The 27,819-nt window shown below is 40.8% G+C and overlaps 2 protein-coding genes across 2 annotated transcripts; both read right to left on the minus strand.

Moving 5' to 3' along the window:
- Window positions 1–1,837: 1,837 nt before the first annotated feature.
- On the minus strand, window positions 1,838–5,763 carry LOC126078035 (gamma-crystallin B-like). The gene is made up of 3 exons (XM_049888002.1): window positions 5,755–5,763; window positions 5,412–5,654; window positions 1,838–2,113 (listed from the first exon to the last, which is right to left on the minus strand). The coding sequence occupies exons 1-3, from the start codon at window positions 5,761–5,763 to the stop codon at window positions 1,838–1,840; spliced, it is 528 nt and encodes a 175-aa protein (XP_049743959.1).
- Window positions 5,764–5,909: 146 nt separating this feature from the next.
- C6H2orf80 (chromosome 6 C2orf80 homolog) lies at window positions 5,910–26,858 on the minus strand. Its single transcript, XM_049888838.1, has 8 exons — window positions 26,818–26,858; window positions 24,964–25,045; window positions 21,053–21,135; window positions 19,331–19,418; window positions 18,479–18,550; window positions 10,371–10,458; window positions 9,957–10,078; window positions 5,910–6,176 (listed from the first exon to the last, which is right to left on the minus strand). Exons 1-8 carry the CDS (start codon window positions 26,856–26,858, stop codon window positions 5,910–5,912), a joined length of 843 nt encoding a protein of 280 aa, XP_049744795.1.
- Between the last annotated feature and the right edge of the window lie 961 nt (window positions 26,859–27,819).

The following is a 27,819-nucleotide window of genomic DNA, read 5'->3' on the forward strand; positions in this document are numbered from 1 at the left end:
CCAAGGAGCAGCAGGTAGATTTGAACTGCTGACCTTTTGGTTAGCAGCTGTAGCTCTTAACCACTGTGCCACCAGGGCTCCGTGTGTGCTTTAGATGAAGGTTTACAGAGCAAATTAGTTTCTCATTAAACAATGAATACACATATCATTTTGTGATGTTTGTTGCAACCCCAAGACATGTCAACACTCTCCCTACTTGACCTTGGGCTCCCCATTACCAGCTTTCCTGTCCCCTCCTGCATTCTCATCCTTGCCCCTGGGCTGCTGTGCCCATATAGTTTCATTTTGTTTTATGGGCCTGTCTAATCTTTGGCTGAAGGGTGAACCTCAGGAGTGACTTCAATATTGAGTTAAAAGGGTGTCCGGGGCCATACTTTCAGGTTTTCTCCAGTCTCTGTCAAACCACCAAGTCTGGTCTTTTATGTGTGAGTTAGAATTTTGTTCTACATTTTTCTCCAGCTCTATCTGGAACCCTCTATTGTGATCCCTGTCAGAGAAGTTCGTGGAGCTAGCCGGGTACCATCTAGTTGTAATGGACTCAGTCTGGTGAAGGCTGTGGTATTTGTAGTCCATTAGTCCTTTAGTCCTCATGTCTTTAGTTTTCTTCATTCTTCCTTGATCCATACAGGGTGAGACCAGTGGAGTATCTTAGATGGCCACTCATAAGCTTTTAAGACCCCAGATGCTACTCAGCGAAGTAAGATGTAGAACATTTTCTTTATAAACTGTGTTATGCCAGTTGAGCTAGGTGTTCCCCCAAGACCATGGTCCCCAGCCCTCAGCCCAGTAACTCAGTCCCTCAGGGGGTTTAGATGTGTTTCCATGACCTTGATTTGGTCAAGTTGTGCTGGCTTATGCTTCACCAAAGTTACCATTTATCTATTGTCTATTTAGTGTTTTTCACACACCACCCTTCCTCTCCCCTCATAACCATCAAAGATTGTTTCTTTTTGTTTGTAAGCCTTTTCATGAGTTTTTATAGAAATGATCTCGTACCATATTTATCTTTTTGTGACTGACTTCTTTCACTCTTTTATTTATTATATTGTAATTTGTTAGTAGCTACTTCAATCAATTTTCAAAATAAATAAAACAAACATACGATCAAACAAACTTCTCTGGAAAACTTTAGTTATTTTCCACTTAATATATTCTCTATGTATGGTGATAATACCTTACTTCCTATTAAAATTATATGAGGCTGCGTTTCCCAATGTGCATGTAGTTTTGGTGAATATTTGGAAATTCTTCTTCAACGTACATACAGTAAAGAGATAGTGAACTATATTTGGGCTGGAAATCTAGTAGAGGAAAGGAGTGTTGGAAATGGAATTGGGAGATAAAGGATGGTGGCTTTTAGAAGGTTACGGAGTACAATAGCTGATAATGTAATAGTTTATTTATTTGTTTATGGAGATAAAGTTAAAGTCCAAATGTTAAGAACAACTTCCCTCATCAGCTAAGACTCAGACTATACAGGGAAGATTTCTGGTGGTGATAACCTGGAGGGACAATCTGAGGTGTTTCAATAAGCACTAATTCATCATTGTAGCTACAGATAGTCCGTAAAGGCCTAACCACAAATGAATTTAGCCTAACTGAATGGAACTTTTCTTTAAGCTTACATAGTTTAGCTGTTAAAATATTACTGGAAATAATATTCTTGTACGAGTTTGCTTTTCATCTTGAAAACACACATTCTTGTGTTTGACCAAATGCCTTTATTGCTTTTGAATGCTTAATAGATTGCAAGAAAGACAGGACTCTATTAGTGCCAGAAACACAAGCTAAATGTTTTAATAGATTTTAAAAGAGAAAAATGGAAAAAGTAAACATTTCAGTAAACATCCATGACTCGTCTAAAAGAACCAACTTTGGCATTCACGGCCCCCCAGTCAAGATATCTCCTGTACTCTCCCTGCCGCAGCAGGTACTGCTGCCCCCGGTAGTTGGGCAGCTCATAGAGGACCCAGCAGCCCTCCAGCACGTTGAGGGAGTGGATTTCATTGAGGTGGAAGCGGTCCTGAAGAGAGGGACAGTCATCTGTGACCTCTGTCATTTGTCCTCTGAATTCCTCTCTCTCATATATCTTCATTCTGTAAGTGCCGGGGTGCTGAGGTGGCAAACGGGAAAGAAGTAAATGAACAAAAATAGAGGAAGATTAAACTTCCAGCCCCTGCACCTCCCTGCCAACTCCTGACTAGAAGTTTTTTTAAGCCAAGGTTTGCTTCTGGAACAACCATATCACAGAGTTAAGGAATGTTCCTCCCCTGATCACCCAACTCTAGTGTGTCTAATGATTTACAGGTAAAGCTAAGAAAAGACCTCAGCAGTCCTTGAGTTTTTCTAACCACCAAACTCTGATCCTGGTGAATTAAGATTTGCTTAAATAAAATTTATGACATCTCTTTAGTGTTTGTTATTAGAGAAAGTCCTTTTCAAAGAAGAAAAGTGAGAGTCATTGGAAAACCATTGTCTGCTATATTACTTTTTCAAGAGGTAATCTTTAAACCTTAAACCAGAAATATCCCCTGAAGTCTTCTTAAAACCAAATAATAGTTTAGCTTAACTAGCAAAAAATGTCTGCCTTGAGCATTGTGCTTTTTTGAGAATTACCTATATGGAATCAAATTGACAACAGCAACTCAAAAGATTAGGTAGGAACCTCTGGGGCAGTGAATTTATATTAATGGAGGAGAAAAGAAGGGGGTAATCAGTGTCACTAAATGATACATGTAGAAACTGTTGAATTGGTGTACGTTTTGCTCTGTGTAGTTCAACAACAAAATAAATAAAATTATGTTTATATATATATAAATAATCAATATTGAGTTATTTTCTGTAGGGCTAATGTGAGGCTTTTCATGGACACTATGGAAAATGCTGCTTCCACTGACATTGACTGTGGATCCAAATAAAATGAAATCCTTGACAACTTCAATATTTCCTCCGTTTATCTTGATGTTGCTTTTTGGTCCAGTTGGGAGGATTTTTGTTTTCTTTATGTAAGGTGTGATCCATACTGAAGGCTGTAATCTTTCATCTTCATCTGTAAATGCTTCAAGCCCTCTTCACTTTCAGCAAGCAAGGTTGTGTCATCTGCATATTGCAGGTTGCTAATGAGTCTTCCTTCAATTCTGAAGCCTGATTCTTCTTCATATAGTCTGGCTACAAAAGACTTCTTTTGAAGGCAAAGATGTCACTTTGAGGACTAAGGTTCACCTGACCCAAGTCATGGTCTTTTCTATCACTTTATATGCGTGCAAAAGCTAGACAATAAATAAGGAAGGCTGAAGAAGAACTGAGGCTTTTGAATTATGCTGTTTGTGAAGAATATTAAATATACCATGGACTGCCAGAAAGATGAATAAATCTGTGTTAGTAGAAGTACAGGCAAAATGCTCATTAGAAGCAAGGGTGGTGAGACTTCGTCTCACATACTTTGGACATTTTATCAGGAGAGACCAGTCCCTGGGGTAGGACCTCATGCCTGGCAAAGTAGAAGGTCAGCGAAAAAGAGGAAGAGCCTCGATGAGATGGATTGACACAGTGGCTGCAACAATGGGCTCAAACATAATGATCGTGAGGATGATGCAGGACCAGGCAGAGTTTCATTCCATTGTACACAGGGTTGCTACGAGTTGAAATCAACTCATTGGCACCTAACGACAATGAGACATAGATTACTAAGCTCTTAAAAAATAAGATGGTACCTTTTCTATACCTCTGTTTTCATCACCTCATTTCAGTTCAAATTCCAATCTGGCTCTTGAGCTTCCTTTCTGACCCCCTACCCCCAATTTATTAATTTTCCCTCAGCAGCAAGAATAATCTTCATTAAAACCTTGTTTTAATGACACGTGCCTCCCACATTTCACTCTTCTAAGAACTCTACAATCACTCCCCAGAAAATATTGAACCTCAAAGTTCAGTTTTGAATCATGTCATTTATTATGGATTCAATTGTGTCCCCCTAAAATATGTATTGTAAATCTGGTGGCACCGTGGTAAAGTCACTTGACTGCTGACCAAAATGTCTGTGGTTCAAGCTCACCAGCTGCTCTTCAGGAGAAAGATGTGACGGTCAGCTTTGATAAAGATTACAGCCTTGGAAACCCTATGGGGAAATGCTACTTTGTCTTACAGGGTCTCTACGAGTAAGAATAGGCCTGATGGCAATTTTAAAAAATTTTTATACCTGTATTTATAATCCCATGTGGGAATGGTTTTTCTTTGTTATTTTAATGAGGCAGTATTAGTGTAGGGTGTGTGTTAAGTCAATTTCTTTTCAGATATAAAAATTGCAGACTGAGCAAGCAACCAGGCAAGCAAGCAGAGGTGGAGAAGATAAGATGCCAGGCCACATGAAGATTACCAAGGAACCAATGAGCAGAAGCTGTAAAAGAGATAAGAACCTCTCCCAGAGCAAAAGACAGAAAGCCTTTCCCTAGAGCTGGCACTGTGAATTTGGACTTCTAGCCTCCCAAACAGTGAGAAAATAAGTGTCTGTTTGCTAAGGTCACCCACTTGTGGTATTTCTGTTATAGCAGCACTTGACAATTAGGACAATCTTCCTTCAAGTTCACACCTCAAAGTGACCTAATAGAAATTGACCAATAACTTAGAACTAGAAACCATATATACATAAAAAACAACCAAATCTGTTGCCACTGAGTCAATTCTGACTCATAGCAATCCTATGGGACAGAGTAGAACTGCCACATAGGATTTCCAAGGAAAGTCTGGTGGATTTAAACTGCCAACATTTTGGTTAGCAACCAAGCTCTTAACCACTGCACCATACATAGGGGCCTTTGTTCTCCAGGAAGAATAATCAAATAGTGAAATAAGCAAAAGTAGTTTTAATCAATTAAACAGCTCCAGATTTTATTTATAAATTTTGATGATCCGGTGAATCTCTAGGTTGAAGTTGCCTGGAATGACCACTTAAAGAAATGTATCTTTCTGTGTGTTGTGTGTGTGTGTTCTCTGTGTGTGTGGCTAAATATAGATAACAAAACATTTGCCATTTCCTTTGCCTTTTCAGTGTATAGTGACATTAATTACATTCACCCTGTTGTGCACCCGTAACAACTATCCGTTAAAATTACATGTTGAACAGATGGTAATTGCAGTCTCTTTCATGCCCTGCTTTTTCTTAATTAATCTTTTGGTCTTTTATTTATTTATTTTTATTACATTTAAAATATAAAGTAGGGACCAAGTAGTGAAAAGACAGCAGCACAGAGTTCATGAAAAAAGGCTCACACCCAAGGAAACTGCTAGACTGGGCTGCATGAACTAACATCACTTCCAGTCCTGCTGCTGCCTAATTGTAACTATTTGGTTTAAGACTGATATTTTTTAAAGACTTTCATTCCCAAAGGGACCCAAGACAAAGCTACACCCACCTGGGGGATGAGGTGGCAGGAGCGGATTGAGTCACTGAGGCCCATCCACTGCTGGTAATCAGAGTACTCGCCCCGGCGCAGGAAGTACTGGTGTCCCTGGTAGTTGGGGTACTCATAGAGTATCCAGCAACCACTGTCCACCCGGATGGAGTTGCAGCGGTTGAAGTGGGTCTGCAGGTTGGGGCAGTCACTGCTGCATGGGTAGCAGTGACCCTGGAAGCCCCGGTCCTCGTAGAAGGTGATCTACAGTGGAAAGCAAGGTGACAACAGGCAGTCAGCAAGAAGGTACATCTCCACATACAGTAGACTCAATAGGTACGGTACGGCACTTCCATTGGCTCACCTTGCCCATGGTTGTTAACAGCAAATGATCAGCCTCCGATTGATACGGACAAGAGCGGCAGCTAGTATATATAGCAGGATGACTGCTGCATTGGCAAGACCAACAGAAAAAGAGCCTGGGGGTAGTGCGTAAGGGGGTTTCTGTTTTCTTTCCTTTCATTTTGGGGTCATGGAGCTGGGGGTTCTGATTCTCTCTGGCATTTTCGCGATGTCCTCACCAGCTGCAGTGAATGGAATTAAAGTCAGCAGAGCCATTATGACCTTGGAGACAAAGAGCGCACTTCTCATCCTATGCAGCTCTCTAGAAATACATTCCATGCCCAGCATTTTGTAACGTTTGCCTATGGAAACTGCTGAGATGGGGGTTGGTGGCTCCATCTGGGGTGACTCGTGAGAATCATATGAATTCCAGAGGGTCTCGCGCTAAAGCACAACAAAAAATTCCAAACAGAAAACTCTTCTCAGTGAGAAACATAATTATGTTTCTTAAACTACTTCATCAACATGATATGGGTTTTGATAAAACCGTATTTTGCATGTGATTATGTAAGAAAAAAAGATTTGAACAGTGCATACACCAAAATGTTAATAGTGGTTATCAGTGAACAACAAGGTGAGAGGTCCTAGTTTTATATTTTTATTCCTTTTTTTTATTTACTGTTTTTTATTTCCTTAATTTTCTATTGAAAATATATACTACTTTCATGACGTGGAAGGAAAATAATAAATGCAATATTTAAATGTAAAATTTTTTAAACGTTTAAATTTTAAATGGTGAAAAGCAGCAAATTTTGGAAATAGGTACATTTTGTCTTGAGATTAATAAACACTTCTTTTTTTAAAAAAATAAATAGCTCTCCCAAGACACTGTGAGATACTTGGAGAGCAGGAAAATACACAGGAGCTCTACCCCACCCCAAATTGTCTTCTAGGGCTGCTTTTTGTTTTTAAAACTAGCATCATGATTTGCTTGTCTGCCGTCCCACAAGCATCACTGTTTCATAGACTCCAGGGGACTGCCCGAAGAGCTTTCTCCAATGCAGCCAGCCTACCGATTTAGACCAAACAGTTGTCTTTGACTCAGCTCCAAGTCATGACAACCGTATGTGTGTCAGAGTGTAACTGTGCTCCATAGGGTTTTCAGTGGCTGTTTTTTGGAAGTAGAACACCAGGCCTTTCTTCTGAGGTACCTCTGGGTAGACTTGAACCTCCAATCTTTCCGTTAGCAGCCAAGGACATTAACCACTTTCACCACCCAGGGACAACTTTGATTTAGAAGCACTCCTCAGATATGTAGTGTTCGAGAATGACATCAATTCCCAGCTCATGTACATCCCTCAAGAGTATATAGAAAGGTAAAATCAAACGCCTTGCTATTTCACAGCTAACAATATGTTCATAATGCCATTTGTAGAAATCCTCAGTCGGCACGCAAAGTAGATATCAAAAGGATAGACAACAATAGCCACAAAGAAACAATGTTCCCTCATAACTAGCAGAGGTAGACAACCTGTACAAAGAAAACTGGGCAAAGTCCTATGAAGCTAGATACATGGCAGGGTTTCCAGGGACCACAGGTTAATTACTGATACACTTCTCTGCCTCCCTCCTAATGCTGTAGGCCTCCTCAGTTATAACTGTAATCAAATCCAGCTTATAAAAGGTTGCATCGGTCTCCCCAGCCACAAGACCCATCTGAATACACTGCCATTTTCAGCAAAAATCAACAAGCCACGTGTGTTTTTGCTAATGAAACTGTCCTGTAGAAAGCAGACAGCCCATTTAAACCTTAAGACAGCCATAATGCGTACTCACATTCCTTTGAGCAAATTGCTACTACACACATTTACAGGCTAAACCATGTACCCAGTAGGCATTTTAGAAAGGTACTGAAAGACTAGAGCATTTTTTCTCCCTAGTCGTCATTACATTCTACTGAAAGAGAGCCTGTACCCATTTTCCTTTTAATGCTTTATTGAAATGATTTTAAATAAATGTTTCTGTATGAGAACATAGTAAAAGCAATAAGTGGCAGATTAATATTGGATTGGAACTTTGGAAAACTGCCTCCTACAACTCCACCGGGCTGCAACATTCAATGCTAAACATTTGTAAAATGTGCTAGAAAGCCAGCCTGTTCTGACATAGAGCACCATTCACTCTCTGTCTTCCAAAACAGTCTTGCAGTCACAAGGAAGTGGCATAAGATACACACATTTATTACCAAAGGTAGCAGTGCAATCTGCTTCTAAGAGAAGATACCTCTATGACATCTGAAATAACACTCTAATGTTATTTGCATCAAAAGCTAACTGTAAAGAAAAAGGTACTGGCAGGAGTTGCACTTTTAAAATGATGTTTCTTTTCCTCTCCCAAAGGTTTGATTATGAAGTCCCAGTCTCAGTGACCTGTAGAATAAAAAGATGGTTTTAGTATCAAGTACATCAGTTTAACATGGAACACAGATGTTAGGCTTTCACTCTGTAGGGGGTTAAGGTTAAATATCAGATATTAACTTGCTGACGAAGATGGATGAAAATAAATGTAGGTAAAAAAAGAATTTCCATGGAACTGTTTTAATAAATTTGGAATGAAGAGTTATGTTTTAACTAAATGCTATATATGATCCCACACTAGATCCTGTACAGAGGGGGAAAATGCTATTTAAAAAAAAAAAAAAAAGACCTTATTAGCTCAATTAACAAAATTGGCATCTAGATGGTAGATTAAATAAAATTATCAACGTTAGATTTTCTGAGATTGATAATTGTACTGTAGTTATTTAAGGGAGTAACTTTGTTTTTAGGAAATACATACTTAAGAATATAGGTGTAAAGGGGTATGATGGATGCAACTTCAGATGGCTCGGAAAGAAATATCTGTTTCCACACACAGAGAAAGAGAGAGACGGAGAGAGAGAATAATAAAGATAACAGAGCAAAACATTAACAACTGGCAAATTTGAGTGAAGGGTACATGACAGTTCTTTGCATTGTTCCTGCAACTTTCTGTAAGCTTGAAATTATTCCTAAATAATAGGTTATACTTCTTATGACTAATCCTACCCAAAGCCAGTCACTTCTTTGTCCTTTAGCAGTTGTATATTTTGCTCGCATTATTTTAAACTTTTTATACATCGCTTTGAAATTAAACTCCCTGATAGGCATACGTCATCCTTTTGGGGTGATGAAAGAGTACTGGGACTAGATGGAGGCTGCACAATATTGTAAATCTCCTAAACGCCGTACTTTAAAATGGCTCATTTTTTGTTTTATCAATTTCACCTCGATTAAAAAAAGTGTAAAAAAAAAAAGGACAATCTAGCAAACAAATGAAATAAAAGGGATTTCAGCTCTAACTCTGTTTCTTGAAAGGAACCCAATTCATAGCTTTTCACAGAATCACTTTTTTCACAGGATCACTTTTCAAAATTCTCTCTCCCCTTCCTACCTCACAACCCTTCAGCTGATCCAGAGCCTCTCACTCAACAACCCCTTAAATATCCCAGACACCAAGCCTGCACCACTTTCCTGATCCTGTCTCCTCTTACATTGACTCACTTGATATCTCTGACTTTTTAAATTTCTTGTTCACTTTTCACCTTACAGTTGCGAGCCCTCAAGCTGGAACAGCAGTAACCCTTACCCTCTTTCTCTCTAGCCTTTCCATCTCTGACCATTCTCTGACTCCTGCAATATAAAAGTCCCAGGAATCAGATGGACAAGGCAGGAGCAGGGGAGACGCCAAGCAGGCAAGGATAAAACTCTCATCGGTAAGAGAGAGACCAAGGATAGGGACATTCGGAACGGAAGTATTAACATAAATCTCCTCAACGCGCTGATCCGAATCAACAAAATAATTTAACTTGTGAATAGCATTTCTCAGGCTCTTAAAAGTTAATAACGGTTACTATTTCTTTAGGCTTTACTCTGTGCCAAGCACTGTTCTAACTTTTTAACATGCATCTCAGTTAATGATCCCAACAACCTTAAGAGGTAGGCACCATCATTTTCCCATTTTGCACAGGAAGAAACTAAGGCACAGAGAGGTTAAGTAGTTTGCCTGAAGTCACACAGCTGGTAAGTGGTGAGCTCTAGAATCAAACCCAAGGCATCTAACTCCAAAGAGTAGACTTTTAACCACAATGTAACTATTCCTAAATCATCTGGTACCAGTATGGTTCAATCTGTGTTTTAGACCTACTTTGTTCTTTGGCTGTGTGTTCAAAGGTAAACTTTTTGTCGATTTGCATTCCATGGCATTTGTGTCCCTGGCAGAGCTGTTGGTGGCATTTTTATTTGCTGCTCCTCTTCTTAACTTGATACCTATAGACACATGTAGTGACGGTATATAAAACCATTTTCTAAAACACTGTGTCCACCCACACTTTTAGATCCTTCCCTTCTGGATTGCTTTGCTCCCATCACCAAAGGTCTGAGAAAGAAGACTTCCCTGATTTTGGTAATTGGGGGGTAGGGAGAAAGTCAGAAAAAGCCCTGGTTCTTTTTAATTCAGCCAGACAGAGAAATCCAGTCACCATAACAACTTGGACCTTACGTTGTAAGCCAGCACCTAATCTTACTTAAACTTTCTGCAGATAGAAGTAAACAGGCTTACTCTGTTTGCGGACGTATTCTGCTGCTTTGGGTGCTGTTAACATAGCAAAAGGGTGCAAGGAGAGGTGGAAAGATGGAGCTCGGGGAACCTGGAAGGAAAACAGTTCTACTTTTAAAAGCTGATGCACTTTGTGTTGTTAACATGTGCTGGTTATAGCACTTGGCCTGTTTTATTAACCTGTTGTCCTTAGATATACATAATGTTCTGTTGCTGAAGCACATATGCCATGAATGCTCTCACACTGCCTTTTGCTCAAGTGGTTAGTAACCTTTGCCTAGAATGCCCTTTCACACACTAATGCTGTTCACTGAGTTCCCTTTATCCCATAAGGTAGATTTGAACTGCTGACCTTTTGGTTAGCAGCCAAGCTCTTAACCAATGTGCCACCAGGGCTCCTCCCTTTACCTGGAACAGCCGTTTCCTCCTTTCTGCCTGAATGGCTCCTACTTTTCATGGGAGGTGCAGCTCAAATACCACCTTTTCTGAGAAACTTGCCCTGATGTCCCCTACCCCCACTTTTCCATGCTGGTACCCCCCTGCCCAGCCCCAAGATAGAATTATTTTACTTACTCATCTGTGATCTCAAAGCATGTAGTAGCATATAGCAATCCCAGTGTGTTACAGTTAGTGATAACCTGTCTGTCTGTCTGCTGACTTACACAGAAAACTCCTTTAAGGCTAGGATGGCCCCATTCACTCATTCCTTCAACAAGTATTTATTGAGCACCTACCTTGGGCCAGACCCTGTTTTGGAGCTGTGTTTAGTAAGACAGACAAGAGCCCTGCCTTGTGGGACTGCTATTCTAGTGGGAAGAGACTAACAATAAACCAATAGTTAGACAACCAGCATAATTACACATTGCAATATGTTTAATAAATGAACTAAACAAGGTGATGTGCTAGGGAGTTCCTGGACAGCCACCATTCCTGATAGAATACGCAGAGAAATCTTCTAGAAGGAGGCAACGTTTCAGCTGAGACTTAGAGGTTGAGCAGAAGCCAGCCATGGGAAGAGCTGGAAAGAAGCATTCCAGGCAGAGGGAACGGGAAGAGAAAGAACAAAGGCCTTCTTAGAGTAAGCTGTGCTTTCCGGACACAGAATGGAAGCCAATATGACTAGAGCAGAGGGAGAGAGGGAAAAACTACTGCTGAGACAGAGTAGGGAGGCAGGACTCAGATCAGGTAGGCCTTTGTTGTCATGGCATAGAGTTGTACATTGATATTGTTTCCAGAGTGCAATGCGAAGCCGCTGAAATATTTTTAAGCAGGCTTATGACAAGGTCTGATTCAGATTTGTAAAAAGATCGCTCCAGCTGCTATGTAAAGAATGTAGAACAAAATTCAAATTCACAAAAAAAGACCAGACTTACTGGTCTGACAGAGACTGGAGGAAATCCTGAGACTACGGCCCCCAGACATCCTGCTAACTTAGAACCGAAGCCAATTCTGAAATCCACGTTTCAGACAAAGGTTAGACAGGTCTATAAAAGAAACAATAATGAACGTGAAGAACGTGCTTCTTAGTTCAATCAAATATACAAGACCAAATGGGCAACTCCTGCCCAAAAGCAAGATGAGAAGGCAGGAATAACAGGAAAACTAGACAAATGGACGCGGGGAACCCAGGGTGGAAAGGGGGAGAGTGCTGTCACATTGTGGGGATTACAACCAATGTCACAAAACAATTTGTGTATAAATTTTTAAATGAGAAAATAATTTGCCCTGTAATCTTTCACCAAAAGTACAATAAAATAAATAAATAAAGAATGGATTTGAGTGTCGAAGCTGGGAGGCCAGTTAGCTAATTTAACCTTAAAGAGTGCCTAGCACATAGTGGGCCCTCAAATGTTATTGACTAGTTGAATAACTACCATTCTATTCAAAGCAGAACAGTTAAAGCATAGACTTTAGTGTCAAACTGACTGACTTTAAATGCAGGTTCTGGAAGGCTGAGGAGGAGAAGCAGCTGGGGACAAGCAAAGGTATATAGGAACCTACACAAGGAAGGCCCTGGAAAGGGTATATATCATAAAGGAATGAAGGGCGTAGACAGTAATGTTCACCTGCCTTTCACTCGGAGCGATAACTCATTAAACCATTATTTTGATGTCACTGAGATGGGAGGTGAGAGGTTTCTGATCCTAGGTGTCAGAGCAATTGAGTATGTGCTTATGGCAATCATATTTTCCAACGTAAAAGCACTGCATGTGTCTTAGTAAAGGTGTTTTGTGTCTGTTCAAAAGTCTTGGAAATGTGGTTGGGATCTTACAAAATCACATTTTCTAAAACATTTTAATGTTTATAAAGAAAAAAAGGACAAATTTCAAATGAGAGAAATACTAGAAAATTTAAAACTCAATTGCTTATAACCTGCAGCATTTATCATATAGCCATCCTGTGAGTGGCTCTGAGGGAGAAAGACCTGGTCATCTGTTCCTATAAAGATGACAGCCTTTCAAACCTCCGGGGCAGTTCCAGTCTGTCATGTGGGGTCGCTAGGAGTAGGGAAGGGTTCCAAGACACCTAACAACAACAGAGGCTGAAGATGCACATATCCTGTGGCTTAGCAATTTCACTCCTAGGCATACGCCACACAGAAGCTGTTTCACTGTTTCACTGTGCCACAAGAGACATATAGAAGAAATAACCAAACGTCTAAAACTGAAGAGTGTATAAGCGAACGGGCATATTCCTACAGCAGAACGCTACATGCAGTGAAGTAAACTACAGTTACTGCAACAACACGGATGAATTTCAGAAACATAATGTGAGCGAAAAAAAAGCCATAGAATAGTACCTCTGCTATCATTCCATTTACACAAAATTCAAAAACATGCAACACTAAATAATACAGTGATTAAGGGTACATATGTTGTAAGAGGAAACCCTGGTGGCGTAGCGGTTAAGTGCTACGGCTGCTAACCAAGAGGTCGGCAGTTCGAATCCGCCAGGCGCTCCTTGGAAACTCTACGGGGCAGTTCTACTCTGTCCCATAGGGTCGCTATGAGTCGGAATCGACTCGACAGCAGTGGGTATGTCGTAAGACTATCAGGAAGTAAGAGGGTATGATAAACACATAATTCCAGATAGTGGTAACCTGGCAAAGGGAGGGCATGGGACTGGAGAAAGTACACAGTGAACTGCAATACTGCTGATATTGTTTCAGTTCCCATACTTGGTGGGTTGGTGTGTTTGCTTTGTCTTTATATTTCAGACATTCATTGTTAGTATTCACTTGGACATAATTGATATGGAAAATATTTTTTAATTCTCTCAACATTAAGACCTGTCAATACTGAACTTTGTTTTAAAACACAGGCCCCTCTCCTTATCATGAAAACACTTTGCCATTTATGCACAATTCAGTCTGAGTCAGCAGCCTCCAAGGGAAGATACTGGCAGATTTTTAGAGTAAGTGCCTGGCAGGCCTGGGCTGCAGAGGCAAGAGAGGGTGAGGAGGGGCCTGTGCTATCAAGTGGGCCCCACCACGAGACTGGCCAGCCTGAGTGGGGGTGGGCATGGAAATGACATTAGACAATACTGAAGGCTCCTCCTGTGCCTAACATCTTGCTAAACTCTTGATGTTCATGATCTCATTTAATCCTAATGTAGTTAGGTTCCTGAATCTAGAACAACCTAATGCAGTTGGGTAAATTTATTACACCTGTTTATATATAGAGCCCTGGTGGTAAAATGGTTTATAGCTCAGCTGCTGACCAAAAGGTCCGCAGTCTGAAGCCACCAGTGGCTCCTCAGGAGGAAAGACCTCAGGAACTGCCCCCATAAAAATTATAGCCTAGGAAACCCTCTGGGGCAGTTCTACCCTGTCCTATAGGGTCACTACAAATTGGAATTGACTCAACAGCGCACAACAATGACCAAAAAAAAAAAAAAAAAAACACTTACACAGAGGGAAATTGGGACTCAAAAAAGTTAAATAACTTATCCAAGGCCACGGAGCTAGCACGTGACAGAGCTGGGACTGTCACCAGTTTGTTTCCATCTGAAGAGCATGGTCTGGACTTTGGACGTGACTTTGGATGTACCTGAATGATGGTAGGGCAGACGTTAGGACATGATTCAGGGAGAAAGAAGGGAAGTAGAGGTTCTGGCATTCTCTATTCCCCACCCTCTGCCTTCTCCTCTCTCTGCAGCACTTGTTTTTACTTTCTGTCTCGCTTTCCTTTCCCTTTCTTTCCCTAACAAATGGAGCGAAAAGCTATTTTTATTGCTTGCTCTATTTATTGAAGAAAGGTTTTGCTCCTTTTTCTTCAGTTTAAAATTGGGTAGAAAATTTTATATTGATCTAAAAAAAAAACCAAACCTGTTGCCATTGAGTCGATTCCGACTCGTAGTTAGTTGTAAATAACACTTCGCTTCTGTGAGATCCTTCGTTGAATTTTTTTTTTTAAATGGGTCCAAAGTCCTCATCAGAAGAAATGCTCCCATCATCAAAAAGGTTCAGTGGTAGAATTCGGGAGACTGAAATCTGGGAGACCCAATTCAATTCCTGGCCAATGCGCCTCAGGCACAGCCACCATCAGTCTGTCAGTGGAGGTCTGAGTATTGCACAGGCTTCAGTGGAGCTTCCAGAGTGTGAAGGACTAGGGAGAAAGGCCTGGCTATCTTCTTCTGAAAATTAGCTAATGAAAGCTCTATGGGCAGCGTTTCATTCTGTTACGTGTGGGGACAGCATGAGTGGGAATCAACTCAAAGGCAGCTAACAACAATGACATCAGCAAAAAAGGGCTCCCTCTGGAAAGGGAACTGAGGCTAATTAAAAAAAAAAAAAAAGTTGGTCCTAATGCTTTTTTATCACCAGATGGCAGCAAATAGTCACAGAGAAAGCCATCAAGCCTAAGCACAATACCCATATTATATCCTGTGGCTAATTCCAGTTGCCGGAAATTCTACATAATCTATTTAATATTCAACAGGGTTTTAAGCTTTTGCTTGGGAAGGATTTTCACTGTTGCTTAGGAGACATTTTGTCAAAATGAATCAAAGGTCCTTCAGATATACGCAGCAATTAAAGAAGAACCTTTGAAGATACTGAGTTTTATTAACAATCTCGTCTCAGTCAAGACTATCTTTTTGAAATTATGTTAACTCCCAAAGGAGTATTTTTAAATAGTGCTTACAGTTTAATCACTGAAATGCTACATTTCCACTGAGCAGTCCAGCTAATTCCTTATTCAAGATGTGGGAAAGGTCCCACACTGGACCACAAAGGTCTGAGCTGGCACTCCTGAAGCAGGGAGGAGCTTGTGCGGCCCACCTGGGTAGATCCTCAGATTCTTAGATTTGTACCTCAAATCTTATCTTTTGTGATAATTGGTTGTCCAAAATAAATAAAATTTTACTTTGGTATAGAGCAGTGTTAATAACTACACATGGGTTGGCTATTTAACTTTTTAATATTTAGAGCAGTGATTCTCAACCTGCTGTGATTTTGCACCTTACTCCCACTCCCCTAGGACATTTGGCAGTGTCTGGAGACATTTCTGTCATCACACCTGGGAGGGGTATGCTACTGGCATCCAGTTGGTGGAGGTCCAGTATGCTGCTAAACATCCTATATTGCTATAGGACAGTCCCCATAACACAGAATTTCATCCCCAAATGTCAATATTACCAAGACTAAGAAACCCTGATTTAGAGGAACACAGAGGAAATTGGATAACCCTCAAGTACCAGAAGGTTAATTATTGTGATGTCACCGTGTGCCAAGCACTGAGGGCTTTACTGGTATTGACTTACTTCATCCCCACAACAACCCTATTTTGTTGTCCCTGCTTTTACAGGTGACACTGAGGCTTACAGAGGTTAGAAAACTTGCCCAGGTTTATTCTGCTTGTAATCGGCAGAGCTGGGATGCCGGCCAGGCAGCCCGGCTCTAGAATCCTAGTGCTTAATCATTACACAAACTGCCTTTCTTTTATACATGTATAAAAGAGCCGACACTCACATCTGAACAATAAACAAATACAGGCCTTTGAAAGAAAGCCTCCGTCTACAAGGATATTGTCTGTGTCCGTTCCAAGCTAGTCATTAAGCAGTAGACACCCACGTTTGCAAATTTTCTCCCTTGATACCTCAGCCAAGACGGGTTCCCAGTGCCATCCTCTCCAGAATGGTGATTTTCCCTGTTTGCCGTCTGGCCACTTGAGTTGAGACCAACCAGCTCCATGTGCCTGATTTCTTCCCTAGACTCACCCTAGGCAGCAGGTGAGGGGAGAAGACACAGTGACTGAAACAGAGGTGCTTTCAAGCTCCGGGGTATTTATGTGGATGTGTTGTTCCGGTATTAGAGAAATGTGGGAAGAAGGCAGCCTGGAGGGAAGAAAGCTGCAGGAAAAAATGAGCAGGAATAAGCAGTATGGCTTGCTCGACAATCCAAGAAACCCACAGAGTTGGATTTCTTTAAAAGCTGTAAGCAGCTTGGTCTCTGAGAAGCATCAGGCCTGGGTGGCTTATAGCTCAGCCAAGGTAGAATGTCAGCTCCAGTGTAGGCTGTAAGATCCACGAGAAAAGCAGTCTTGTCTGACTTGCTCACCATCGCAACCCCTGCACCTACAACTACACTGACAAAGGAAGACATGAAGGAGTGGAGTGAGTTGAAACTAGATTGATCAGAGAGAAGGCGCTGATTTCCTTAGTGACTCAGGACTCCAGATAGGTGACAAATGGAGTAAGGTGACAGGGCAGTGGGTTTCAGAGTTACCAAACTCCTTAGGATATACTTGACTCCTCCTGTGGGCCTGGTGGGCTCTCCACTTTATATGACCCCACTGCTTGTGTGGCCTGGAGGTAGGAGAACAAGGAGGGGAGGTGTTCCTGTGGCCATAGCCCTGCCCCTGCCTTGGCTTCCCTTCCAAATCTGGGTGGGAGCATCAAAAGCACAGTGCAAGTAGGGGGCCTGGGTATGAGGGTGTTGGCTCTCTTCTCCTTCTCAGCCTCCCTTCCTCCCTCCTTCCCTCCCTCTCCTGCATACCCCTTCCCCACCTCTATCTTCCCTTTCCTCTTCCCACTTCCAGAGGCATCCACAAAGATCAGTAATTCACCTCTAAATGGTGACCCATATTTAAATGTTAACTGAATGTTCATACATTCATAAACAGTGACAGCTGAACTGGCCTAAAAGATTGTTCAGAACACTTAGCTAATTTTCTTAGACAAGTATATGGAGGCCCAGGGAAAGAAAATGATTCGTCTAGAGTTCCAAGGAACCCTGGTGGCACAGTGGTTAAGAGCTATGGTGAGCTACAGCTGCTAACCAAAAGGTTCGTAGTTCGAATCCACCAGCTGCACCTTGGAAACCCTATGGGGCAGTTCTACTCTGTCCTACAAAGTCACTGTAAGTCAGAATCAACTGGATGGAGACGGGTTCTTAGGACTCCATAGTAGTAAAGTCAGGACTCGAACCCAGGTTTCTGGACTTCCAGATCGTTGCTTCTCTTTGTGATTTCAAAATAGTCTCACAGGCAAGAGGAATGTGGCAAAAGAAAATGAGGTAATTTATCATAAGAATGAACTTCGTAAATCTTGCTCTCATTCTAGAAGTGATAGTACATTGTATAAGAGGAGAGGGTAGACTTAACAGAGCTACGTCACAAAAAGTGCAAATGAGAAATTATGTTAATTACAAACAGAGCTGAATCTAGTCTCCAAACCCAGTGCTCTATTTGCTGCCCTTCCCCAGACTTACACAACATACACTTATTACTAATGCATTCTTCTACCCAGAAAGGTGTTTTACAAACTTTTGCTACCCAAGTGAAGCATGCCTAAACCAAACCAAACCAAACCAAACCCTTTGCTGTTGAGTAGATTTCGACTCATAGCGACCCTATAGGACAGAGTAGAACTGCCCTGTAAGATTTCCAAAAAGTGGCCGGGGATTTGAACTGCCAACTTTTTGGTTAACAGCCAAGCTCTTAACCACTACACCACCAGGGAGGTGTGCCTACATCTGTTACATGCATTTTGATATAAAATTCTGTTATTTCATAACTAGCACCTAAAAATACGTTACTTATCTATAAAATAAGGAAAATCTCTCCCCAAAAAATCCCTTTTATTGATAGTCCGTCCCAGTTTACCCCTACCTTGGTTGTACCAGAATTGGCAGAAGCAGCGGCCCCATAAATTTTAAAGACTTCCTCAACTGGGATGCTGTTCTGTTAAACAACAACAAAATGTTTTATTACAGCTTTTCCTTTATTAAAAACAATATAAAAATAAAAACAAAACTATTATAGCTCCAATATGCCTGGTACCATGCCTGGAGAGCATGGGCCCTAACTAAATTTCTGAGTAATGGGTAAATCAGCATAACCAGATAGCAATTGTTTAATGTATCTTTCCTTCTGCTTTTTACCTTTTAAATAAATGTTTTTACAATACAATATAGAATCCACGCCTTTTCTTATATCTTTTTCTTTGTGCTTTAAGTGAAAGTTTATAAGTCAGTCTCTCATACAAAAACTTAAACACACCTTGCTATGTAACACTAGTTGCTCTCCCCTAATGAGGAGGCAGCACACTCCTCCTCTCCACCCTGTATTCTCCATGTCCATTCAACCAGCTCCTGTTCCCCTCTGCCTTCTCATCTTGCCTCCAGAACAGGAGCTGCCCACGTAGTCTCTTGTGCCTACTTGAGCCAAGAAGCTCACTCCTCATAAGTATCATTTTGTCTTATAAAAAAAACCAAAAAACCCAGTGCTGTTTTTTGTTTTTTTTTTATAAGAAGCTCACTCTTCATCAGTATCATTTTGTCTTATAGCCCAGTCCAATCCCTATCTGAAGAGTCAAGCCTTTTATTGTATCTCAATAAATAAAACATTTAATATGAGAAAATCTTAAACATTCAGTAACATTGGCTTAAAATAGTATAAATATCAAGATGTATGTGGTAGATATAAAATAGCGATACATGCAAATAGTGTTCTTTTCCTTACCATTAAGATACCAGCATAAGATGATAAAATCATTGCTTCTCGTTCTGTACGGTTTGGATGCATGGGCCTGCCATGAAATGGCATTTTCCTAAGGGGGAACAGGAATAAATACGAGTAGAGAATTTATTATCATTCTTTTTGAAATCTGCTGAGGCTGAGACAATAATCTATAAGTAATCCAATAACTGTGCTATCCTCTTATTTCCAAAATTGATGTGACTGACCCACCATCAGTAAGGTACAAATTTCAAATTTTTAATCTTCCAATATGGGTGATGAATTTGCCCTGAGGGACCCATGTTTTCACAGCTATCAAACACTGGCAATCTGGTCACTTATAGTTTTGCCAACCAGTATCCTTTCCCCATCTCATGGCAATTTACTTGGGGGAACTGCCATACCCCAATATAAGCCTATATGCTTCTAGTGAACCAGACAACATTATTAGGTTCGAAGGATGAAGAATATACCATGGACTAAGTCAGTGTATTCCATCTTCCCCCAGCCAAGTGTGGGCAAACAGAGCCATCATAACTCAATTCTGTGATTTTTAAATCCATTCTCCCCACGACTAAATGTTTTAATGAAATGGGCTGAAGCTGGGAATGGTGCCCAACCAAAGGAAATAGAGTCAAGATGTAGATCTTGATGATGTTGTCTGAGATTTGAATTAAGGCAGAACTCTAGCCTTCCATTCGGGAGGTCCAGGTTTGATTCCTGGCCAATGTACCTCGTGCTCAGCTACAACCTGTCCTGTCAATGGAGGTTTGTGTTTTGCTATTATAATACGATGCTGAATAGGTTCCAGTGGAGCTTCCAAACTAAGACAGACTAGGAAGAAAGGCCTGGCAATCTACTTCCAAAAATCAGCCCATGAAATCTTTATGGGTCACAATGATCTGATCCACAACCGATCATAGGAATGGTACAGAACCAGGCAGTGTTTCATACAGTTGTGTGTGGGGTCACCATGAGTCAGGGACTGACTTGATGGCACCAAACAACAACTACAACAATGCAGACCTACCCACAGAATTTTCAGATACTGAGGCAATCAATCAGTTCTCTCTTTTAGCTTAAGGGAGTTTGTTGGGTTTTCTGTTTATGACAACTAAGCGCTAACTAATCCAGCCATCCAGTACCAGATGTGCAGTCTAAGGTCATGAAACAGAAAAAATAACTGGGCCCTGGAATAAGCTATTTGATTCTATCCTCATTAGTTTCATGTTCTTACCAATTAAGTGAGTTGGCCTGGACCCTTGACATGAGAGAAGATGCTAATAGTCCCGGGGAAAAACTATCCTATGATTCCAACAGCTCAGCTCAGGTACTTAACTGCTTAAATGGTTAAGAAGTTATGTTTGGTGGTTCTTAGAAAAAGTTTGTAGACATTACCCATACAATTGACCACTGTAAAAATCATGGCAAGTATACGATTAAAGCACAGTCATACTTCTAAGGCAGAGCACTCTGGGCAAGAAAGTTTTTCATCTGACAGAAATCAATTAGGAGAGATGCAAGATACACAAACACGTATACGACTTCTCCAAGTTGGCAATTGTGGGGTTTCTTTGGATATCTTGTTGCAAAGGGATACTCATCCTGCAGTGTTTTCAAATCAGAGCACCCCACAGTGGAAAAAAACTAGATAGGTCTGGAACTCCCTCTAACATTAATCATAGTTATACATAAAAAGAAAAAGGACAAACTAATTCAACTTACATTTCCTCCCACTCCAGCCACATTAAGTCTTCTGAGTGCTCCAGCCATTGCAAAGCAACGCTGATGGCCAAGTCATAGTGAGCCTGGTAGCAGGAAACACAGAATACAGAAGAGCAGGCTTAGACATTGGTCAAGTACTCCCTGCACCCAGTGACAATGGCACCGCTAAGCATATTCTGCTATTTTGTTATGTCCAAATGGGAAAGGTCATCAGCTATGTTCGATAAGCTGGTACTCAACCAGAAATATTTAGGGATCTTCAGGCATTAACTTTATTTACCTCCCACTAGAACAGGTACAAGGAGCCCTGGTGGCGCAGTGGTTAAGAGCTTGGTTGCTAACCAAAAGGTTGGTGGTTTGAACCCACCGGCTGCTCTACAGGAGAAAGATGTGGCAGTCTGCTTCCATAATGATTACAGCCTTGGAAACCCCATGGGGCAATTCTACCCTGTCCTACAGGGTTGCTGTAAGTCAGAATCTACTTAATGCCAACAGTTTCTTTTTCCTTTTTTTGGTTTAGAGCAGGTATACGATTTGCCTGGTCCGGAAAAGAAAGGAAAGAATACTAAACTGGGAATCTGGGCTCGACTTGTTGTATATCCTTGGGTGAGTGACTGATGCTCTTGGACCTCAGTTTTCTTAATTTTTACAATAGACATATGGGGTTTCACAAGAATGCAAGATGTTAATAATAGAAGAAATAGAAAAAATAGGAGTGTGCAGGGGGAGGGGAGTACATAGGAACTCTCTATACTTTCTGCACAGTTATTCTGTAAACCTAAAACCACTCTGGATAATAAAGTCTATTAGAAAAAAAAAAGTACACAATCAGGGGAAGAGGATCTTGAAGAACAGCTTCTGATTCTGTGAGTAGAATGTCAAAAATATGCTTGCAGGGGCACAGGGAAAGTGTTGTGGGAAATTGCAAGGAGGGGCCATTACATCCACCTGGGGGGTTAGGGAGAATCCTGGGAGGCTTCAGAGAGGAGGCCTCATTGGAGCTGGGCCTTGAAAGATAAGAAGTGTTTCTACAGTTGGAGAAGCACATCCCAGGCAGAGGGACCAGCATGAGCAAAGGACTGGCAGTAGACCTGACTGTGATTTGCTCAGAGTCTCATATACAGTAAAAAGCTAAGGACAAATTCAAATGTTTGTTGCTACCATGTTGTTGTGTGTTGTCCAATCAATTTCAACTCATAGTGACCCTAGAGGACAGGGTAGAACTGCCCCATAGGGTTTTCTAGGCTATAATCTTTATGGGAGCAGCCCGCCAGGTCTTTCCTTCCTCAAAGGTGTAGTTGTGTTTGAACCTCTGACTTTTCAGTTAGCAGTCTAGTGCTTAAACACTGCACCACCAGGGCTCCTTTGTTCCTCTCATAGTGACCACCTTTTCCCGATTAATTTATGAGCTCTTGTGTAGTAAGCATATTCACCAGTTATCTGTCAAAATATTCCTTCTTTCCCCACTCCCACTTCCAGAAAAGAAAAGATATTTTTTTAAGATGAGCTCTAAGATTCTATTTAACTCTAGCATTGTCTAAAAGGACCTAGTTATTTCTTCTAGGGACTGAACCAAACTGAGTGAACCAGAAACAGGAAAAATTTTAAATGGACCATGATAATTGGTGAAACCTAACCAAAGTTTGATGTGCAGACCAGCAGCACTGGCATCACCTGCGTCCTCATTAATAAAAGAAACCAAAACAAACCCATTGTCATCAAGTCAACTCTGACCCTATAAGACAGAGAAGAACTGTTCCATGGGGTTTCCAAGGATTGGCCATTGGATTTGAATTGCTGACCTTTTGGTTAGCAGCCATAACTCTTAACCACTGTGCTACCAGGGCTCCTATGTGTGACTCATAGTGACCCTATAGGACAGAGTAGAACTGCGCAATAGGGTTTCCAAGGAGCACCTGGTGGATTCGAATTGCTGACCTTTTAGTTAGTAGCCATAGCTCTTAACCACTCTGCCACCAGGGTTTCCATCTGCGCATTAGAAATGCAAATTCCTGGGCCCCAACCCAGACCACCTGAATCAAAACTGCATTGTAATAAAAACCAAAACCAAACCCATTGCCAAAAGTCTGACTCATAGAGACACTATAGGACTGAGTAGAACTAACTGCCTTGTAGGATTTCCAAGGAGAGGCTGGTTAATTTGAACTGCCAACATTTTAGTTAGTAGCAAAGGTCTTAACTATGGTGCCACCAGGGCTTCTCGTTGTAACAAGACCTCATTAAAGCTTGAGACGTACTCCTCTCAATTTACTATGAACGCAGAGAGTATTTTGGAGGCCAAGGCTTAACTGTTGCTTCAGCTCTAGAGAAGTTTTGAAAATCAGTCTTCTTAAACCTTAACGTCCTAAACTTGAGAGAAAGGAAATAGAGGTCCTTTCTTCCATATTAGGGCAAGGATAGCAAATAGATTGTATAAAAAAGCTAAGGATTTAATAGTTTCTTTCGAATTATATCTTTACATGTTTTCTTCCTTAATTTATGTGAAGTGAACTTCTGTAACTAACATGTATCTGAATTTCAACATGATCAATAACACGAAGGATTTTAGGATTATTCACTGCTTTGGATTTTCCCCACTAAGGTAAATGGTAAAGAGAGCATTATATTTGAGAACAAGATAGCTAATTTTGTGGAAAAAAAAAAAAAGTGAACATCATGTATGCGACACTTAACCTTGCCTTCATTTTGCTTTTTGACCGTTTCTCTCCTATGGGCAAACAGCACTCATGAATTTTATTTTCTCATTCTCTTTTTGCTTTCTGTTTAATGGGCTGAAGTGACCATACGGACAATCCTAGTGAGGCAGGCAGCCTTAGAACCAACGCTTCTAAGAAACACCTGCTCTGGCTTATCCTCCTACGCCGAGCAGCATAGGCCACATGTTCTTCTGAAATTGTCCTTGACAAGATAACCACAGAACAGGCCATAGATGGCCTCGACCAGCCTCTAAGTGAAGGGTTAACATGCTAATGAAGGAAAATCAACCTCTTCCTCCATCCTGGAGAATTGAACCCTTGTCTAAAGAAAATGCCTAGTCATCCCCAAGCTCTGAGCACCTGTGTTAAGGTTAATCCTGAATATTCATGCTGAATTTGCATTTCCTTGTCTGCTCTCTGTAAAAGCCCACCTCCCCCAGCTGCCTACAAGCAGTCTTGGAGGCAGCAGCCCTGATTGCTCCTTTCCTTGCACAACAAAAAGGTGCCCTTATTCTCCCACCTTGGCCTCTTGTTTATTGGCTGTAACAAGTCACACAGAGCAGAACCTCGGGTTTCCACCCGGCAACACTAGTATGAGGAGAGGGTGAAGATGAGGACATTTGGGGTGGGGGTGAAGGTTAGCCCTGTTCGAAACCAGCCTGAAAAAAGCTACGTAGTATACGATTTCAACTATATAACATTCTGGGCAAGGCAAAACGGTAGAGACAATAAACAGACCTGGGTTCAAGGGAGGGAAGGAGGGATGAAAAGGTGGAATACAGGGAATTTTTAGGGCAGTAAAACTACTCTGCATGATACTCAAATGGTGGATACATGCCATTATGCATTTGTTAAACCTCATAGAACTGTACAACACAAAAAGTAAACCTTAAATGTAAGCTGTGGACTTTAATTAATAATTATGTATCAGTATTGGTTCATCAGTGGTAATAAGCGTAGCATAGGAATGCAAGATGTTAAGAGTAGGAAAAACTGTGCAGAGGGAGAGGAATTACATGGAAACATTCTACTTTCTGCACAATTTTTCTGTAAACCTAAAACTGCTCTAAAAAATGAAGTGCATTAATTTTAAAAATCAGCCCTGTTTATTATATAGAGTAAATTAGATCCTTGTTCTGTCCTTTAACACACATATAACACGAATGTGACTTGTACCAGCATGCCTTTCTTTACCATGTCATCTAGAAAGGTGAGTTGCCTTCTTCCTTTTGGGTCAAATTCATTTTCCCGAAGTCTGATGCCAATATAATCTCCCCTTAAAAGCAAGAAAGCAGCATTGAACCACAGGGAATGACAAGGGGGCTCAGTCTGCAGAAAGAGGCTTTCTTCCCCATCCCTCCCTCCTCTACCAAAACACAAGAGAAGTTACCGATGGGTCTGGTATCTGAGTTAATATTTAATTTTCATTTAAATGGTAATTCTGCAAGATTTCAGGTTAAAAAATGTCTAAACTCAATTAATTTAAATCACATTTCTCTAAAAATTAAATTTACATAGTCAGAACAGAATTTAGAGAAAGGCAGGGAGTCTGACAAATTACCACATGCAAAAATGGTTTTACAAAACCCATATGAGACCCATATTTTTAGAATAAATATTCTCTTGCTGCCCATGTTAAACTCAGGTAGACTGTCCAAAGTTGATAAATTCCAGGTACATAAAAAAAAAAAAAACATACCATTCCATAAATGAAGATGTATTCTTTTGCCCTAAGGCTTTTCCCACTAAAAGGCAAATACCCTTAGGAAGAGTTAGGCATAAAAATGTATTAGTAATTCCACTTTAGTGCGTCCTTATCAGATCCTTTCCTGCCGAGGACTTTTAATAAAAGAAGTGTAGAATCAGGACCCCAAGAGGAGAATAGAAAAGGGATGTTACCCTGGGAACACTGGGGAGAGGCACCGGGTGTAGGGAAAAGGACTCTGGGGTCTCTGGGTTGATCTCAGCAAATCTCACAATTTTTCTTAAGGCCAGTTCTGGTTGTCACAATATTTATCACACCAGGACACCCTGGACTTCTTACTGTGTGGGGGATGGTATTTTCTGGCTTTTAAAAGCTTTTCTTCTGTGTCATTACACTTTTCTAGATTGTTACACATTCTTGAATTTTTACTGTGAAATTCCAAGGTACTTTTTTAAATTAAAGTAGCCTAACGTATTCTTTGAATTAAAAAATAAATGTATTCTTTGGATTAAAAAATAAATATATCAGTTTTGAAATTTAATTCTTTGGATGAGATACATAGAGGAATTTGGCATTCCTGATTGTGGTTTGCCTTTTATATATTTGTCCCCAAAGACATGTAAACATACGTGAATTCAGACATAGTTGATTCCAGCGATTCTTAAGGACTTATAAAAAGATCATTATTTTAGAACACAGAGGAAGACATTTGGCGGGGTCTGTGACGAGGTGTTTGAAGAACTGTGTATTGTTGCTATGTATATAATATACATAAAATTGAGGATAACCTTTTCATTGTTTTTACATGGTTTGTGATTTTCACCAATCTTTTAGCTAAGGACCGAGTCAAAGAAAAGCTATCACAGGAGAAGAAATTTTTCCATGGACAAACTTGATGTTTCCTGTGTTTGTGTTAAAAAAAGTTTACATGGCCAGAAAAAGAAGTTGAATTATTTAGTCGGTATGCGAGAATAAAAAGAGATTGAGGCTGCTGGGCCCTTGGGCACATTTTTTAGAAATCTTTTACCAGCAGCGTCAGCACCTTTCCATGATGTCCCTGCTCAGCACAGGCTGTCTGGGCTGTGGTGTCAGCTCTAGACCGGGGGTGCCTCGGACGTGCACACAGCTGACAGGAATATCCTCCCAAGGGACTCAGCATCCTGCTTTGCTGAGGTGAGGCCTCTGGACAGGAGACCAAGGCCAGGGCACCTGAATTTTCCCTACAGTGGAGGGATAGATTTTTCCTTGAAAATTTTCCCCACTGCTTATGTCCAGACCATCTATGACAAGAAACCCACCAAATGCAGTAGGAAGAGATGAAAGCTATTCTCAATCATACTTACAGGATTTTTTTCATTTCCTTTTTTAGGAGTCTTCTTTCCATGATTAAAGGCTTATTCGGCTAAGCAGGTATTTGCAGTTTACACTGCACCTGAAATCATTTGGGAAGACCCAGCCACGCTGAGCATAGAAGCCACTGCAGCAAATCAGAAAGCATTCGAGTTAGGGATGTTATCACTGCAAATACCAGTCATGGAATCCTGGGTTCTGGAAGGGATCTGAGAATGCACAGGGTTCAGGCCCTTTTGTCCAGCAGGTTCCAGGTCAGAAAGTTGTCTGGAGGTTAGTGCACCACACCTGGTGAGTACCTGACACCTTTTATTCCTTCTAAGTTTTCCCAAAACTTATCATTTACTTATCCTTGCAGTAAGCTAGCGAGAGGACAGGCAATAGCTAATATAATAGTTGATGAGACTCTTTGCTCAGAACCATCCAAACATGGACAGCTTGTGATCTGAATATGTTTGAGTTCTTCTCTGTACATTCAATGATCGTGACTCCCACCCAGTGAGTCTGCCCTGGCACAATGGCTCACAACACAGTTTCCTGTAGAACCATCTATAATTTCTTACAGCTAGGAGGTCCTTGAAAGACCATTCAGCCATGGCAAATGGGAGGCCATGTCCTGTAGCCCCTACCCCAACTTTGAACCAGAAATTGGGGTTTAGGCAGTGAGGTCAAAATGGATCCAAAATTACAAAAAGGAGTGTACAAGAAACATTACTATTGAATTGGGTGCCCGGTAAGAGGTATAAATGGGATACCAGCTATATCTGTAATTTTTAAATTTATTATTAAAGAAGATTTGAAGCAAATATGACAAAAATGTTAACATTTATTGATTCTGAGATGATGAGCCTATGAATGCTCATTGTATTACCCATTGTACTTTTGAACTTGTCCGTGTATATTTAAATCTTTACTCTAAAGATGGTTGGAAAAAAGACTTGAAAAACTTTTTCGGAAATTGTAGCATATTAACACTAAGCTTCATTTATTTTTTC

The sequence above is a fragment of the Elephas maximus genome, chromosome 6 (genome assembly GCF_024166365.1).
Source record: "Elephas maximus indicus isolate mEleMax1 chromosome 6, mEleMax1 primary haplotype, whole genome shotgun sequence".
In the NCBI taxonomy this organism is placed as follows: Eukaryota; Metazoa; Chordata; class Mammalia; order Proboscidea; family Elephantidae; genus Elephas; species Elephas maximus.

Coding starts and splice junctions, on each gene's coding strand:
- LOC126078035 (XM_049888002.1), bottom strand. Junction 2,114..5,411: donor CCTGCCACCTCATCCCCCAG/GTGGGTGTAGCT, acceptor TTGCCACCTCAG/CACCCCGGCACTTACAGAAT.
- C6H2orf80 (XM_049888838.1), bottom strand. CDS start 26,858: ATGGAAAGAAGACTCCTAAAAAAGGAAATGAAAAAAATCCT. Junction 25,046..26,817: donor AAGGAAATGAAAAAAATCCT/GTAAGTATGATT, acceptor CTTGCTTTTAAG/GGGAGATTATATTGGCATCA. Junction 21,136..24,963: donor TCACCTTTCTAGATGACATG/GTAAAGAAAGGC, acceptor TCCTGCTACCAG/GCTCACTATGACTTGGCCAT.